Source organism: Ornithorhynchus anatinus, chromosome 11 (genome assembly GCF_004115215.2).
Source record: "Ornithorhynchus anatinus isolate Pmale09 chromosome 11, mOrnAna1.pri.v4, whole genome shotgun sequence".
Classification (NCBI taxonomy): domain Eukaryota; kingdom Metazoa; phylum Chordata; class Mammalia; order Monotremata; family Ornithorhynchidae; genus Ornithorhynchus; species Ornithorhynchus anatinus.
This window is the reverse complement of record NC_041738.1, coordinates 35,725,829-35,744,658: the sequence shown is the minus strand read 5'-3', so window position 1 is coordinate 35,744,658 and position 18,830 is coordinate 35,725,829. Positions and strand designations below refer to the sequence as shown.

General features: G+C 43.8%; 1 protein-coding gene across 9 annotated transcripts in view; it reads right to left on the bottom strand.

The window, feature by feature from the left end:
* The window catches only part of HYDIN (HYDIN axonemal central pair apparatus protein), a 335,154-nt gene that overhangs the window by 101,141 nt on the left and 215,183 nt on the right, over nucleotides 1–18,830 (bottom strand). For 8 of the 9 annotated variants that reach the window (XR_005660565.1, XM_029074826.1, XM_039913571.1 and 5 more), the window contains 6 exons: nucleotides 9,807–9,920; nucleotides 7,505–7,598; nucleotides 6,429–6,548; nucleotides 5,465–5,674; nucleotides 3,589–3,726; nucleotides 2,412–2,589 (listed from right to left, as the gene is read on the bottom strand). Coding sequence is in view for 8 of the 9 variants with exons in the window: in XM_029074826.1 (XP_028930659.1) it covers nucleotides 2,412–2,589; nucleotides 3,589–3,726; nucleotides 5,465–5,674; nucleotides 6,429–6,548; nucleotides 7,505–7,598; nucleotides 9,807–9,920 (854 nt within the window). In the remaining variant the exon portion in view is untranslated. The remainder of the gene's footprint in view (nucleotides 1–2,411; nucleotides 2,590–3,588; nucleotides 3,727–5,464; nucleotides 5,675–6,428; nucleotides 6,549–7,504; nucleotides 7,599–9,806; nucleotides 9,921–18,830) is intronic. The other variant, XM_039913572.1, reaches the window with a different exon arrangement.

The following is an 18,830-nucleotide window of genomic DNA, read 5'->3' as shown; positions in this document are numbered from 1 at the left end:
AAGCATTCAATACAGTGTTGTGCACACTCAAAAAATGCCATTTACTGACTGTTTGTGGCAGTGGGAAATGGAAAATGAGTCCTCTAGCATTTATTCCCCTGTGGAATTTTTCCCTGCTAAGGAACACAAGTGGTGAACCGGACTCACTAAGGAAACTCTGTTTGACTACCCGGTGATGTGATGAGAGGAAGCGTGCAATGTTTACAAAGGTTCAGGGTAAGACAGATTCCACTGGGGTTAGGTTTATTTAAATAATAATAATTAATGATTGTGGTGTTTGTTAAGCACATACTATGCACCAAAGCATCGTTTAAAGCGCTGGGGTAGATACGAGATAATCAGGTGGAACACAGTGTCTGTCCCACTGGGGCTCACAGTCTGCAACGTGGAGGATTGAGCACTATTTGGGTAATCTCAACTGGATAGTCAGGCTAGATAACTTATGGGTAAAAAATACCAGACACCTGTGCTGCCTAGATTTACCAGATAGCTCTCAACTCAACTCTCCACTTCACTTTTGGCTAGGTGGATAAGACCTTATCCTTACGAAGGAAACTAACAACCTTTTCAGGAACTTCAGTGACCTTTTACAAACTTCATTCATTAACCATCCGAGGAACAGGATTTTGGGAGAGATCTTAAAGAACAATTTAGCTGCCAAGGTTCCATAGAAATCAACATTCATGATTGACAAAACAGGGTGAATAACAAAGTGAACAAAATGCCTGCTGTGGGACCTTGAGCAAGTCATTTAACTTCTCTGGGCCTCAGTTTCCTCTACTGCAAAATGGGGAATCAATACCTGTTCTCCTTCCTACTTAGACTGTGAGCCCTATGTGGGACAGGGACTGCACCCAACATGATTAACTTGTATGATTAATTATGATTAACTATGTGCAGAGCACTGCACTAAGCCCTTGGAATTACAATCGGTAACAGATAGAGACAGTCCCTGCCCTTTGACGGGCTTACAGTCTAATCGATCTACTCCAGGGATTAAAACAGCGTTTGACACATAGTAAGCTCTTAACAAATATCATTTAAAAAATGCTCATGACCCACAAAGATGATGGGGACACTGAGATGGTGGAGAGCAGTTCTGGGGAAACTAAGAGAATGAGGTGAAATGATGAGTGAAGAAAACGATCAGCTTAAAAAACTACAAGATTAATGGCAGAATGCACAGAATAAATTGCTCAGAAACACAATGATGGGCTGTGTAGAAGTTGCAGCTTTCCTGAGAAAACAAACACATTTTTGAAAGCATATGTTTGAGGCTTAGTGTAGGTCAAAAAGTGAATTCAATATTACACTCCTTCAAGAAGGATTAGAACAATATACCTCAGCCCCTATATCTCACTGCTGACCTCTCGCCCATATCCTGCCTCTGGTCTGAAACGTCCTCCCTTTTCTTAGGTGCTCAGTAAATACAACTGAACAAATGACTATCTGACAGACGATTCCTCTCCCCACCTTCAAAGCCTTACTGAAGGCACATCTCCTCCAAGAGGCCTTCCCAGACTAAGCCCTCATTTCTTATTTTCCCACCCCCTCTGCGTCACCCTGACTTGCTCCCTTTATTCACCCCTCTTCCCCCTCTGTCAGCCCCACAGCATGAATGAATGAGGCATGATTTGAGAATAAAGAAACTTGGTTTCAATCCTAGCTCTATTTCTGGCCTCTTCTGAGATTTCAGGGAGACGGAGGGGCCTAAATGAAAAGAGCACGGGACCAGGAAACAGGAGACCTGGGTCCCAGTCTCAGAACGCCACTGGCCTGGTATGTGAAATTTTCTGGGCCTCAGTCTCCTTATCTGAAAAATGGGAATAATACCAAATAAATTGTGAGCACGTGAGAGATAAGGGCTGTGTCTGAACTGATAAGCCTGTAAGCACTTAATGAATACCGTTTTGTTGGTAATGATTATTAGAGCAAAAGAATTGAACCTCTTTCCTTCAATTTCCTTATGAAAATCAACTTACATGGATAAAAGGAGGTAACTGGTACGATAGAATTTTGGAAAACTAAAAGCGCTATACAAGGTCAAGCTACTGCAATTAAGGTATCGAGTTTGTAAACAATCTGGAGATACAAGAAATTCATGAAATAAGTGGTATCAAAGAGGCTCAAGTGTTTTGTTTTACTGAATCCATAAACACAGAAACAAAGAGCTCTTGCCATTGAATGTACCTTATGTTTGGAAAGAAACATTTCTTTCCCTAACACCTGTGGAACAATTTCTGAGCCAACCGGCTGAGATGAGTTTAGCAAAACGTTTGGTGATTCAGAAAGACAAAGATTAACAGCTGTTTACGAACGCTTACAAAAGTAATGGGTGTCACTTCAGCATCAGAAAACCTGGAAAGCAGCGTGCTCGCAAATGAAAACTATGCTGAATGGAACAAAAGTACCTTTGACATTGCGAGGAAGATCGATACAAATCCGGGGGAAGGTCCCTTCTCCAAAGATGGCGATGTCCTCTGGTTCTAAGTGGGCTATCTGTACCTGGAAATGCCTCTCAAACACTTCAGGCACTCCGGGGAGGTAGTAAAGCTTCAATATCTGTTCTTTTTCAGATTCAATGAACCCCTAAAAATGATAGTTTTGAAAAAACCTATGACACAGTTCACCCAGATGACTAGGAAAATTATGAGGGAAAAGTCTTTAATATGTTAGAAAATTTAATTAGAAGGAATGGGTTATTTTGGACAGGAGTCAGGGCGGGGTGGGGGGTGCCGTGCGGAATGATAATTCAGGTTGGGCCTACACTAGCGAAATAATACTAGTATTGTTTCAAATAATTTGGAAGTGAACTTAAATCACATTGCAAAGAGGAATTGCCTTGGCAGAGCGTTCCCGAGTCAATATAACAGGGCAAATAGCCAGAGAGAACATTATTTCTCTTTGTTCTTAAGTATAAATTGCCCTCTAGACTGAGCTCGTTGTGGCCCGGGAATGTGTCTACCAATTCTGTTGTACTGTACTCTCCCAAGCACTTAGTACAGTACTCTGTACATAGAAAGCGCCCAATGAATACCATTGTTTGATCCTGAGCTAGAAATGCTTATACCTGCTTCCCAGTCTCTGGAATAACGATGGTAGCTCAGGTTGCCATAAACTAGAAGCCCGTCCCCAATCTAAGTTCCGTCTGGGATTTTTCACATTTGCTAATGAAAAGTGTATTTGGTGTATGTAGACAGTGGAACCAAATAAGCGACTTCAGAGGCCCAGAAGTGAATTATTGCCCCACCCTCCATGGAATCTTAAGGAAAGGGGAACGATCAGCTCAGCAGGTGCTTACATTTGTTTCTGGCTCAGGAGAAAAAATGAAGAGTCTCGGGGGGAAACCCAGTAAGGATGGGGAATCAAGCGTGAAAACGTAATTTGCCTGAATTGATTTTTCTTGCTTCTCAAATTCTAATTAAAAGTCACATAATAATTGATATGAAAAGAAACTAAAATCCTATTCTCCTGAAGAAATATTTTCAAGAACATTTGTGCCAGGGTGTGGAGTGTAGGGGAACATTTGTGGCCAGGGACTACTTTTACATAAAACAATAACAAGCCCTGAGCAGGGGGGCTACTCACAGACGAAGGCAAGATGAGCGGCATTCCAGGAGGAGGACTGTCTGGAGAAGCCTGGCTAGTGTTCAGCACATTGAACTCGAAGCCAACTTTGCCTGTATTTTTCAGTCTGATTTCAGCTACAATGATGTGATCGAACAGCTAAAGAGACGAAAGGAAAGGTTGAAGGCCGAGGTCAATTCACTTTTCATGTATTGGCAGCTTAGACAAGCATCAGTCGGATCACCCGACCTCTCCCAGGAAGTCGCCTTCAGAAGGGTCAGGTGGCAACGGAAAACAATAGCTTCTTGATGATGACGATGGTATTTATTAAGCACTTACTGTGCGCCAAACACCGTGCTAAGGGCCGGGGCAGAAACTAGACGATCGGTCAGGAAGAGTTCCCGTCCCACAAGGGATGCACAGTTTAATTGGGATTGGGTAGACAGGTATTTTATCCCCATTTTACAGCTAAAGAAGCTGAGGCACGGAGAAGTGACTTGCCCAAGGTTGCCCAAAAGCATAGTGAAGCCAGGACTAGCATTTGTGTCTCCTGATTCCCAGCCCTGTGCTCTTTCCACTAGGCCCCCATTCAGGAATCTCACCGCTGATTTCCTGCCCAAACACTGCCTCTGACCTAGAATTCCTTTCCCTTTCATATACAACAGACCATCACTCTCTCCAATTTCAAAGCCTTATTAAAATCACCTCTCCTCCAAGAAGTCTTCCCCCATTAAGCCCATCTTTCCACTACTCTCTCTCCCTTCTGTATCACTTATGCACTGGGTTCTGTACCCTTTAAGGATAGAGAAGCAGCGTGGCTCGGCGGAAAGAGCACGGGCTTTGGAGTCAGAGGTCATGGGTTCGAATCCCGGCTCGGCCACTTGTCGGCTGTGTGACTTTGGGCAAGTCACTTCACCTCTCGGTGCCTCAGTTCCCTCATCTGTAAAATGGGGATGATGACTGTGAGCCCCACATGGGACAACCTGATTCCCCTGTGTCTACCCCAGCGCTTAGAACAGTGCTCGGCACATAGTAAGCGCTTAACAAATACCAACATTATTATTATTATTATTCTTGGTGCCTCAGTTACCTCATCTGTAAAATGGGGATTAAGACTGTGAGCCTCATGTGGGACAACCTGATCACCCTGATCTACCCCAGTGCTTAGAACAGTGCGCGGTACATAGTAAGCACTTAACAAATACCAACATTATTATTATTATTATTATTATTATTATTACTACTACGTACCATTCTCCCCACCCTCAGCCGCATGGCATTTGTGAACATATGCATAATTTACTTTAATGCCTGTTTCCCCCTCTAGACTATAAATTCCTGGTGGATTAGGAAATGTATCTACTAACTCTGTTGTATTGTACCCTCCCAAATGCTTTGTACGGTGTTCTGCACACAGTAAATGCTCAATAGATACCACTGATTGATTCATCCTTATATTTCTTTTCTATCTCAAGGACAACAATCAAATGAAATTTTCACTCGTGTAAGGCAAGAAAATAATACGTATGATTATATATGTGTATTCACAGTCAATCAATCAAATTTATGGAATGCTTACTGTGTGTAGAGCACCGTGCTAAGCGCTTTTAAGCTCACTGTGGGTAGGGACCGTGCTTATTGTTGTTTTGTACTCTCCCAAGCACTCAGTACAGTGCTCTGCACATATTAAGCGCTCAATAAATGTGACTGATGGAATGAGTGTACACTATGACAGTATAATAGAGTTGGTAGACACATTCTCTGCCCACAATGAGCTTACAGTCCAGAAGGGGAGACAGACATTAATATGCATTAAAAAAAATCACGGATATGGACGTAAGCGCTGAGGAGGCATCGGTGGCAAGGGCAGGAAAAGGCCCAGCATGCATTCTTGTACCTGTAATCCAAAGTTAATTTCCTTCGTGTCGAACCAATAGCTGACCAGTGAGGCTTCCCCTCTCAGCATGATCTCGTACGTGGGGCCTCCCTCTACCTCGCACAGGGCTTTCACCTCAGCGATGATGTCGGAGTGGCCATAGAAGGTGAAGGACATTTGCTGGGTCTTGTTCGGCTGCAGCACTCCGTAGAGAGGTAAAATGTCGAACACCTTTGGGAAAAAAGACCTCCGGGAATGAAACTCTGTTCTCTCCCATAGAACAGAAAGAAGGGGCGAAAAGAGCACCATCCTGCCCAGAGGATCCAGCCCCGGGGCTCTTGGGCCCCCACGGAGAGTCAGCTGACTGAGATCCTTCTCCCTCCCACCAACTGCTGTGCTGGAAGAAGCGCCATCCTTCCTGTGGAGCAAATGGACGAGCATAACCCTCCTCTCCAGTGCTTAGACTGGTGGGAAAAAAATTCTGGCCTTTTCAAAAGGAAGCACAGGAATGTATTTCTGGGAGTGAAAAAGTAACTGAGCTGACATTTAAGGCAAAAAAACCCAACCCAGCAACAACAAAAAATACCCACTGTGCTCGATGCTTTACCGTACTAGCCTAGCACGCTCACATTACCCAAGAGTAATTACCCAAAATATATTCGTCAGCAACATAATTTGGTTTACCTCATTGTTTTCAATGTGTCATTGTAGGCCAAGCAATATTCAGGAGTCTGGGTCCTTCAGAAGACCAAAGGCACATGGGTTGGAGCATATGGTGGGGGTTGTGGGAGGAGGGGAAGGACAGGGGTGAGATTGTCCCATTCTCGCATTTACTTGGAAACTTCATTGGTTGACTAGGGACCGGAAAAATCTGCCCAGTGTCACCAGCAGAGTGGACAAGGACAGCAATTCATTATGATTCAAGATTCCAGAAGACAAAGGAAATCAATTCAGATGGCAGAAGGAACCATAAACTACTGCTCACTTCTTCTACCCCTGTGGAATTGGCATCATCCTGCTCCATGACCGAAACAGACTCTTGGTACTCCACACAACTCTGGTTCTGAATAATTCTTTCCTCTGAGGTAGTGTTGGTTTTCAAAGGCTGGAAATCAGAGGGCCAAAGTCAAGCTCTGCACATCTCAGTTGGAAGAACAAACACTTTGGTTGTCTGTTGGAAGTGGGCTGGGTTTGGTGAGCTAGCTCTGGGCTAACCATTAGGCTCAATGAAGCAACTTCTTTTTGAGTGTCAGTCATAGACAGGGTCCTAAATACCACAATTCCTCATTTAGAGAAATTACAATTTATACCAATGGGAAAAGGAGCGAAACCGGGGGCAGCACTGCTATCCTGATTTCACGGGGGAGCCTAATCCAGGCAACTGCTCTGACATAATTGGAAACAGTGTGGTCCAGTGGATAGAGCATGGACCTGTGAGTTGGGTTCTAATCCCAGCTCTGCCACTTGTCTGCTGTGTGACCTTGGGTAGGTCATTTACCTTCCCTGGGCCTTAGTTCCCTCATCTGTAAAATTGGGATTAAGACTGTGAGCCCCATGTGGGAATTGGACTGTGTCCAACTTGATTTACCTTGTATCCACCCCATCACTTAGAAAAGTGCCTGGCACAGAGGAAGCACTTAACAGATACCATAAAAATAATAATAATGTTGGTATTTGTTAAGCGCTTACTATGTGCAAAGCACTGTTTTAAGCGCTGGGGAGGATATAAGGTGATCAGGATGTCCCACATGGGGCTCACAGTCTTAATCCCCATTTAACAGATCAGGGAACTGAGGCCCAGAGAAGTCAAGTGACTTGCCCCAAGTCACACAGCTGACAAGCGGCGGAGACAGGATTTGAACCCATGATTTCTGACTCCCCAACCCGTGCTCTTTCCACTGACCCAAGCTGTTTCTCTTATTATAAGATTAATAATAATTATTATAATAATAAACAGCCCCATCTCCAACCCCTAACTAAACCCCTTGTTTTCTCAAGGCCATCCCCATGTGTCCTGAATCTGTCCCTGAAAATTTCCCGTCCACCACTGGGTAAAAGGACCTGTTCTTCTGTGGCGATCACATGTGCTGCTGACTGCACACAAGACTTCTCAATGTCAGACTCATCTTCATCACTTTTCTTCGAACTGGAGTCTCTGAGGAAACCAATGAGAAATATGGGAGAGTCGGGGTTGGAATCATCAAAACTTGGAGAATTTGCTGACTGCTGCCCATCACAGAGTGTTGGTCTCCACATATACCACAAGTAGAAGCACAGGATAAATATTAAGAATCCCTTCTTCGATTCTCAGGTCATACGACTACCGAAGGTTTTAGAAGAAACATATAATTCTCCATAGAATTCAGTTGTATCCTCGGTTCCCCGATGCTTTTCTGGACTTGGTTCTATGACTTGTTAATGAAGAGTGATCCTTCAGGAAGATCCCATTAAACAGAGGTTTATGGAGATGTAATAATAATAATAATAATTATGGTATTTAAGAACTTACTATGTGCCAAGCACTGTTCTAAGCACTGGGGGAAATACAAGGTAATCAGGTCTCACGTGGGGCTCACAGTCTTCATCCCCATTTTCCAGATGAGGTCACTGAGGCCCAGAGAAGTGAAGTGCCTTGCCCAAAGTTACACAGCAGACAAGTGGCGGAGCTGGGATTAGCTCCTCACTCTAGGCTTCAAGGCTCTCCATCACCTTGCCCCTTCCTACCTCTCCTCCCTTCTCTCTTTCTACCGCCCACCCCGCACGCTCCGCTCCTCTGCCGCCCACCTCCTCGCCGTCCCTCGGTCTCGCCTATCCCGCCGTCGACCCCTGGGTCACGTCCTCCCGCGGTCCCGGAACGCCCTCCCTCCTCACCTCCGCCAAACTGATTCTCTTTCCCTCTTCAAAACCTTACTTAAAAATCACCTCCTCCAAGAGGCCTTCCCAGACTGAGCTCCTCTTCCCCCTCTACTCCCTCTGCCATCCCCCCTTTACCTCTCCGCAGCTAAAGCCTCATTTTCCCCTTTTCCCTCTGCTCCTCCACCTCTCCCTTCCCATCCCCACAGCACTGTACCCGTCCGCTCAACTGTATATATTTTCGTTACCCTATTTATTTTGTTAATGAATTGTACATCGCCTTGATTCTATTTAGTTGCCATCGGTTTTTACGAGATGTTCTTCCCCTTGACGCTGTTTAGTGCCATTGTTCTTGTCTGTCCGTCTCCCCCGATTAGACTGTAAGCCCGTCAAACGGCAGGGACTGTCTCTATCTGTTGCCGACTTGTTCATCCCAAGCGCTTAGTACAGTGCTCTGCACATAGTAAGCGCTCAATAAATACTATTGAATGAATGAATGAACTCACGACCTCTGACTCCCAAGCCTGGGCTCTTTCCACTGAGCCACGCTGCTTCTCTATGAAATACAACATCTCCGGCTCTACAGAGGAGAATATATCTTAACTATTCAATTCTTCATATTGAGTGCTTAGTACAGTGCTTGGCAAAGTGTGTGCAAAGCACTGTACAAAGCAGTTGGGGGGGGTGTAATATAACAGATTGGGTAGACACACTCCCTGCCCACAATGAGCTTACATTCTAGAGGAGACGGACATTAATATAAAAGAATAACGTGCGGCTATGTACAGAAGTGCTGTGGGGTTGAAGGAGGGGTGAAGAAAGGGAGCAAATCCAAATATAAGGGTGATGGAGAAGGGAGAGGGAGAAGAGGGCTTAGTCAGGGAAGGCCTCTTGGTGGAGATGGGCCTTCAATAAGGCTACGAAGGTGGGGACAGTGATCACCTGTCAGATATGAAGAAGGAAGGGGTTCTAGACCACAGGGGTGAGCGAGAGGTCAGTGGCGAGATAGATGAGATTGAGGTTGAGTGAGTAGTTTGGCATTAGAGGAGTGAATTGTGTGGGCTGCGCTGTAGTAGGAGAGCAGCGAGGTAAAGGAAGAAGGGACAAGGTGATCGTATACTTTAAAGCGGATGGGAAGGAGTTGCTGTTTCTATTTGGTGGGTACCGCCTTCCTCCAGGGGGAGGGAGACTTTAGGGAAGGAAGGAGATGCAAGCAGAAACAAGGCCCCCCTCCTGCGAGAAGTGCAGAAAAAAAATTACATTCTGAAGAATCTATCAGGTGCGTAAGGTCTTTGTTTTTCAGGGTGCTAGACTTGATAGGTCACCCAGACAAACTCAACAACCCAATTGTCAGGCAAATCACACCTCTGTGGCAGCACAGTTCACTCGAGAACTTGACCATTAGGGAAAATTACATTCTGGAAGATTTTCCCTTAGATCAGGGATCAATGAGAGGTCCAGTCTGGGAGAAAGGGGCTCATTATAAGTATCTGACATCTTCCGCACTTACCTAATCAAGTCTTCCGAGTCAACGTGCGGCAAGTCTATTTGTGATTCTTCCTGGAGTTCCGTCGACTTCGATGGCAAAGGGGCACCGCTCGGCTTCCGTGCCCTTGCGGCAAACCTGCAGAAGAATCAGGTCTCTCAATCATTTGTGCAAACCTTTCACTTACACCCAGATTGGCCCATCCCAATCCTGGGCACGATAGGACCGACAGGACCAATTCTTCTTCTTAATGAAGAAGAATAATGACTTCGGGTTGTTAGCTTGAGAAGGCCTGACTTAGCTCCCTTTGACTGGGTTGAACTTTTCCCCCGTCCAGCCAGGAACTAGCAAAATACTCTCAGGTCTGAGATTTTTTTTTAATGATATTTGCTGAGGACACTCTGTGCCGGAGACTCTACTAAGTGTCGGGATAGATAGATCAGATTGGACACAGTACATGCCCCACAAGGGGTTGACAGTATTAATCACCATTTTACAGATGGGATAACGGACACGGAGAAGTGACTTGCCCAAGGACACACAGCAGACAAGTGTAATCGGTAGCATTTTATACACCGACAGGACCGTAAGGCTATCTTTGCGGTATTACAGGTTAGTGAGCAATCTGGAGAGGAAAATTCCATCACCTCTTAATAAATTTCCCCCTGAATTGCACAGAAACTTGAGGTAACTTGGTTGGTCCACAAAGCCTTGAAAGTACCAACTTCTTTTAGTAATTGCAACTTGGTGGAAGGAAAAAAAGTAGTGGTGAGATAACACAATTGAGAGCTTCTGCAAAGGAAAAAATGCCAAGCCACTAAATGGATCTGATTTTTATTGTATTGCTTATTATTTAAGGTAGTGCTTTTTCCTAGTTAGAGTAAGAATCCCTGGGGGAACAGAAAAAGGTTAAGAGTGAACTTCCCTTATTAGAAAAGACATAAACTTCCCTTATTAGTTAGAACTTCCCTTTTTGTCAGAAAAGACAAAAAAAATTAGAAAAGAGTGAATGCAAGTCCATTTTTTTTTTAAAAAAAGTCCCCGAGCACATCTAAGTTAAAATGCCAAAAAAATCCAACCAGGAAACAAAAACAAAAGCTAAAATAGAAAGGAAAATAGTCAATAGGCTTATCAATCTTGAAAGTAGCTCAGGACAAGGACTCCATTTGAAATAAGGGTCAGGTCCCTAGATATTGGGCCATCATTGTGATGATGGATGGACCTTCACAAAGATCTGCTTCAAGAGACTCTACCGATGAGCTCAGCGGACCATCAGAGGTCACAGTATGGCTGTCTCCAAAAATTTTATGAAAAACAAACCCTGGGCTCACTGACTAGAGGGAGAACTGGAAACCAGAGTCTTGCACTGGACATCTGACAATTTGAGGGAATTGCTTTTAGAAAGTGCAAGATTATCATGGAAATGGAAAACACAGGCTGCATGTTGGCATAGTTATTTGGAACAGATTTCATTTCGTTCTCCAGGTCAGATGATTATTTCTCTTTCATATAGACCTTGTTATCATTGGTTTGAATTATTTTAAAAGACAGATAACGTCCAATGTGAAAGTCTATAGAGTTGACCTCCCAAACTGATCCACCAGAAAAATCAAGACTATAAATATAGCAGGAGAAAAAGAATTCCCTTTAGTTACCCTCTGTAGGGAGCTAGTGTGGAAGTTGTTTATAGCAGCTCGACAGCCTCCAAGTCACAGCTATATTTTCAAGCAGTGGGTATTTAGAAAATAAATCAAATGTGCCGGGTTGCAAATTTAAACGTTCAAAAACATTTATTTCCCTTTCCCTCTGTTCACCGAAAATAACGCTCTGCCAAATTTGGATGGAAAGGACTCAGTGTTTCAGTCCACATTCCGTCCTGGGGGATAGATTTGTGGTCTTGGTACCATTTTCTGGGCCATCCAATGTGGATTAGACAACATTGAGAAGAAAAAAAGAGCAAGAGCACCATAATAAGCAGTACATCTTTGCAAATGGACCCTGCTCTTCATTCACGAGCATCATGTTCAGTGGCAGCGTTTAGTTGAGCACCTTCTGATATGCAGATTACAAACTGTGGGCAGAACACTGTACTAGATACTTGGGAACCTGCAATAGAAGCAGAATGCACGTTCCCTGTCCTCAAGGAGTATACAATCACGGATTAAACACAAGCCTGTTGTGAAGGCCACTTGAGACATCCTGGATAGTCCGGTAACAATTAATCTTAATGTAATGCAAAGTTATTAAAAGTACCCTGCCTAGTTAACACATTGCCTTTTTTTTTTTTGTTTTGTCCTTTGGTTTCACAAAGACCATCTAAAAACTAGTGGAGAAGGGACAAGAAAGTCTAATTTTCTACTGAAGAGAGACAATTTTTACAACCTGGTCTACCTCTTTGGAAACAACTGTAAGACTGTACCAGTGCTTTTATATTGTACTCTCCCAAGCACTTAGGGTAGTGCTCTGCTCATAGTAAGTGCTCAGTAATACGGCAGATTGACTGATTGACCGATAATGAGAAATGAAAACATCCTCTTTGGCTATCCTCTTTGGGTAGCCTATAGAGGGGGAAATGACAGTGGAGCAGTTCTTTGTTCAGTCCAGTTTTATCTTTAGTTGCCATTGTTTTTACCCCTTGACTCTATTTACTGCCATTGTTCTCGTCTGTCCATCTCCCCCGATTAGACTGTAAGCCCGTCAAAGGGCAGGGACTGTCTCTATCTGTTGCCGACTTGTTCATTCCAAGCGCTTAGTACAGTGCTCTGCACATAGTAAGCGCTCAATAAATACTATCAAATGGATATTCTACCACTTTACAGAGCAGAATCTATTTCCTCATTAAGGTTCTTTTTGTCTGAATAATGATAATAACAATGATGATTTTTTAACTGTTTACTGTGTGCCAAACACTGTGCTAAGCAGCTGGCATAGATACAAGATAATCAGATCAGACTCAGCTCCTGGCATACAGGGGGCTCACAGTCTAGGAGGGAGAGAGGGCAGGTATTTTATCCCCATTTTACAGATGAAGAAACTGAGGTACAGAGAGGTTCACTGACTTGCCCAACGTCACACTGCTGAAGAGTGGAGGAGCCGGGACTTAGAACCCAGGTCCCCTGACTCCCAAGCTGGAGCTTTTTCCACAAAGGTCCCGCTGTCCCGCTTTCCTCATCTGCTGTCCCACTTGAACACATTTCCATCATTCCTAATAATCTAAATGCCACCCCGAACAACTCCTTTCTCTTTGGGTATTTTCCCTGTCTAAATCCTTTCAGGAGATTTCCATCTTCCCGCTTCCAGTCACCATTTACTTTGCATCTACAAATATCATTATTTCAACCTCTAGCTCCCCATATTACGTATCACAGGCTCCTGCTCTACAAGAAACAGATCGCTTCCCTTATTTTAAACGATATTAAAAAAAACCTGTTTATCACAGGGGTTCTGGGCAGACATACAAAGCACGGATCTATATTTCCATATGTATTAGGTTTGGATGTGTTGTCCCCTCTTGACAATCCTCCTGGATTGTCAGGCAAATGACTGACTGAGCCATTGGGTCTGGCTCTTTGCCTTCCCAGTCAGCCAGCTGGCAATCATTGGCAATCAATCCGCTCTGGTTTAAACTAAACAAAGGAGAAATAAACTAGAAATCCAGGCCCAGTAAGGCAAACACCTTGCCAAGGAGATCCTGATATATCAGGGCCACAGAGTGATGCCAGGTGCCAACTCCTGTTTGAAGTGCAAAAAGGGGAAAGATGATTGGAAATGTAAATTGGAAATGTCCCCTAGGCCTAAGCAAATGTCCTCAACTAGTGACTAATAGAGCTTTTGAAGCTCGGTGGGAGTGGAGGCTCAAGTCAGGAGGTTCTTTCAGGAGTCACAAGAACTGTAAGCATTAGGAAGATCTGTGGAGATAACACATGAATAAGCAAAGAGGAAGGTCAAACTTTTACAGCAAGAATTCTTTTTTCTAATCAGTAACTGTGTTAATAATCCTTGCCGAGTTCTCTCCTCCTAATCTCTTGTGCCTCATGCAGAGGCTCATAGATAAAGTCGGATTTCATTTGAATTAATTTCTTACACAAATGCAGTGCGGCCTAGAGCAAAGAGCACGGGCCCTGAGTTCTAATCCCAGTTCTGCCACTTCTCTGCTGTGCCACTTTAGGCAAGTCGCTTCACTTCTCTGTGCCTCGGTGCCCTCATCTGTAAAATGGGGATTAAGACTGTGAGCTTCATGTGGAACGTGGACTGGGTCCAGCTTGATTAGTTTCTATCTACCCAGCATTTAGTACAGTGCCTGCCACATAGTAAACTCTTAACAAATACCGCACAAAAATGATAGAACAATGTCTGTCTCCCCCCTCTGTATTGTAAGCTCATTATGGGCAGGGAATGTATTTGCTAATTCTGTTGTACTATAGTCTCCTAAGCGCCTAGAACAGTGCTCTGCACTCAGTAAGCTCCCCATAAATACCACTGATTTTTCTGAAATCGTAAATGATAATCAATCGTATTTACTGAGCGCTTACTGTATGCGGAGCACTGGACTAAATGCTTGGGAGAGTGCAGTACAACAGAGTCGGTAGAAGCGTTCACCGCCCACAACGGGCGGACAGTCTAGGGGGAATAATCAGGAAGAGCGATGTGGGTTGGGATGTTGAATTTAGAGCATTTTTAATCCAACCCTCCAATTTAGAAGATTGTTAGTAATGTTTTGTAAACTAAGTCGGAAAGGGAACTGCATGAGAATAGCCTGCATGGTGTCTGAAAGCTGCTCCAAGGATAACTCTCTCCCTTCAGCATTTCCATGTGCATTGGCCATTTCTTTGGAAGCCCCAGAAGGTGTCCCCATAGCCCCGCTGACTGGGAAAGGCGGCCAAATGCGATGAACCATGAAGCCTTTCTTTTATAATCGCTTGCAAATCTCTCTAGAGATCCCTTCCAGATCGGATGGTCTTTCTGTTTCACGCTTCTTTTTGTGTATGCGGCCCAACGAAGGAGACAGAACACTGAGGGATTTTAATTAACAGGAACATGCCATTAACTCAGATGTGTTCTTTTAAGAATCAGATCACCGGGTGAACAGAGTGGAGCTAGTCCAACACTGTCACCTTTTTTTACGTGCTGGAATTCAGCCTCAACATCTTTGGAAACAAGCTTAGCTCTCCCAGCTGTTTTAATAAGTGGATAAAGATACAAATATAGATACAGGATCCGTAAGATGCCTTAAATGTCAGCGGTCAAAGAATCAGCCAAGGCAAACTCTTCAATCACCGAACGGAGCAGTCAAAAAATCTACAAGATGCTCAAAAGCACTAAGTTAAAATAAAAGAATAATTCACATTATGGACTCTCACACCAATCACTCATCTTTTTTATGGTATTTGTTAAGTTCTTACTGTACTAAGCGCTGGGGAAGATACAGGCATATCAGGTTGGACGCAGTCCCTGTCCCACGTGGGGCTCGCAGTCTTAATTCCCATTTTACAGATGAGGTAACTGAGAAGTGAAGTGACTTGCCCAAGATCACACAGCAGACAAATGGCAAAGATGGGATTAGAACATTCATCCTTCTGACTCCCAGGCCCGTGCTCCATCCGTTAGGCCAAACTGCTTCTCAAGAGATAAACAATATTCCTGCCGTCTCGGTGAATCGGACCGAAAAATACTGTAAACAGGGAACATGATCTAGTGGTGGAAAACTGAGATTAACGATAAATGTTAGTAGGTGCTTTCTCTCGCTCGGCTGCCGGCAGACTCTGCCAGCTTAGAAAAGCCATTTCATTAAGGAGACTAGGGGAGCCAGCGAGGTGAGCGACACTGACAGCCTTTCCTCAGGAGTGTGAGGCACTTGCTGGGTCTGGACCCAATAATTCTTCTATCATCCCAGTAAAGTAGTTAGAGGCAACCATTGTGCCAGTTTTAAGGATGAGGAAGTTGTCCAAACCTGAACAATTTGTCAATTTCTGTTTAAACAATAATTAATGATATCTGCTAAGCACTTACTATGTGCGCTAGGCACTGTATTAAGTGCTGAGCTATATATACACAAGATAATCAGGTTGGACACTGTCCCTGTCCCACCAAGGGCTCACAGTCTTATTCGCTATTACACAGATGAGGAAACTGAGGCCCAGAAAAGTTAAAAGACTTGCCCAAGGTCATACAACAGATAAGTGGTAGAACTGGGATTAGAACCCAGGTCCTCTGACTCCCGGGGCCTGTGCTCCTTTCACAAAGTCTCACTGTTTCTCCTAATCTCTACCCCAAAGCTTTCAGCTCTGAGGCAGTAGTAGTATTTATTAAGTGCTTAACCGTGTGCAGAGCACTGTACTAAGCACTGAGAAAGAATACCCAGATAGGAATTAGACACGGTCCCTGTCCAGAGTGGGGCTCACAATTGAAGAATATCAGTGGGGAGAAAGGATTGCAGAGAGACACCTCAGGAATAAGGAAACATTAAAAAACAACACAAGTACACAAAATAAAAACAAAATCACTAGGGTGCTGTGACTGAAGGAGCAGAATTTCAGGTCTACCTTGGAGATCACAGGGCTGTCAGAGAGAGCGACTAACCTCAACACATACTGAGAAAATGGTGAAGAATAAAATGAAGAATTACAGGATTTAAATGACCTCTTTCTACTTTGCAATTTTATTTTCTCTACAGATTAGATGATGCTGAAAGAAACAGACTGGTGGTGGTGAGGAGTGCAGGGAAGACAAAAACCACCAGAATTAATGTGAATCCTAATGGAATCGAACCTAAATCACTTTTCTGAATTTCTGCATCGAGGTGAAGAGGAAATTTGGAAGATACGGATGCAGATGGGCAGTAGCCGAACTTTTGTCTCAAGGCTTCTCCTACTAAGACATCTCTTGTGTGGATAACTCCTGAAACACCGGAACAGGTAGAACCGATTCAAAATTTATTCTGAAGAGGTTTAACAACATTAGCTGCCTGGGATCATGATTACAGCAGCTGGAGAAATATTCATTCCCTAATGTTCTTACTGCCTCAGCCAGAGCAAAGAAAAGGGCGGGAGGAAGGAAAGGCGACTCATTTTCATTTTTTTTTCATCTTCCTTATGTGGAAGAATTTCGGAATAATAGACCGTGTCCCTGTCCTCTTGGTTTCCTGATTCTTTTTCCAAGTTACTCAATTAACAGAGGGAGTCATGGGGCTCTACTGTGTGATTAAGGCAGAGGATACTGTGATAGATAGCTATAGAACTATGGGAAACATCTGATTACTTTGAAATCCAGTAGAGTTATATGGAGAAAGGAAGACTCCTGCATTTTGCTCATTTATGGAAGCAGTCTGCCATCACTTTGTCCATACGCTATAAATGCACTGCACATCTCTTTTCTGCCTAAAAAACCAAAAACCTAGAGAAGCATGACTAATCTGGGGTTATTACGGAAACACATCTCAAACGGCGGCATAAGTTCTCGTCGGCTTATCCATTTTTCTTTCAACTCCCTGTGACTGGGGGTTGTTCTTCCTGGGAGGAGCAGAGAAGTAGACGCTCTACTATATTCCCTATCCCTAATCTATGTTACTCTTCTATGAATCCACATCTTAGCATGGCAGGAGAGTTTGTGTATGCCAATGAAGCTTAGAGCTATGCCATTGAGAGGTAATCTCTCGTCAGGGTGACCCATAATGGAAAGGTCTAAGCCCAAGCATCAGAAAAATTTGATTCATCTGTGTTGGGCAGCAGCAGCACGGGAAAGAGTCAAAGGTGGATGATCAAGTGATTAAATGTTGATCAAAAACAATGGCAGAGACAAGCTTTTACTGAGCAGAAGAAAGCAGCGCTAACCAACGTACGTATTTTTACAAAAAACCCCGCTATGGCCATATACACCGGAACGACTCAGAAGATAAGACGTTCTGGAGGGATCATGTCCACGGGATGGCTACGAATCGGAAACGACTAGACGGCATCTGACTGATCTATGTTAAAGTCTGTCTCCCCTTGTAGATTGGTTAGGGATGATATCTACCAACTGTTTTTATTGTTCCTTCTCAAGCGATGTGCACTCAGTAAGCGCTCAGTAAATAGCACTGATTGACTGATATACCTCCATGTCCCCAAGACCTTGCGAGGGTTGATTAATTGACTTTTCCAATTACTGAGGCTGTTAATCATTTTGGGGTTTGGTGAGGAAAACAAACCTCCTGGAAATCAACGGAGCCAACGGAGGGACACATAAATCAGATCTTCCATCCAGGGGTTCTTTCTTCCTGATATGTGCAGGTAGATCCTTTAATTTTATAACCTCCCCACAAATCATAACGGAAAACACATTTACAGAATTAACCGATAAGCAGCGGAGCATCCATTGTTTGAATAGGAAAAATAAAGTGCTAATTTGGGTTTATCTGTGACAATTTATCTATTGCATTTTGAGTATTTACAGTGTGTGAAGCATTTCCCTGTATAACAACAACAATAGTAATGTTGGTATTTAAGTGCTTACTATGTGCAAAGCACTGTTCTAAGCGCTGGGGTAGATACAGGGTAACCAGGTTGTCCTGCACGAGGCTCACAGTCTTCATCCCCATTTTACAGATGAGGGAACTGAGGCACAGAGAAGTTAAGTGACTTGCCCACAGTCACACAGCTGACAAGTGCGCTTAGAACAGTGCTTGGCACACAGTAAGCGCTTAACAAATACAATCATTATTATTAATATTATTATACTCAGCCTTTGGGAGAGTGCAACATAAGGGTAGCGTTTCCAAAACAGCAAGATATTTCACTGAGCCAAAATCTCCTGTTGCAATCGGTGTTTAAATAAATACATGTAATGATGTTCTCAAATTCTTCGCAAGTAAAATCCTCTTGTCTTTCCCCACTCGTATACATATCTTGCCCTATTTCCAGCAGTTTCGCCTCAGCCCATATTCTTGCGGTCACGAAGAATATAATTTAGGGAAGGGGAGACTAACTCTGCTTGTACGAGATCCCTCTAGACTTCAAGCTCCTTGTGGGCAGAGAACATGTCTACCAAATCCGTTACATTGTACGGTCTCAA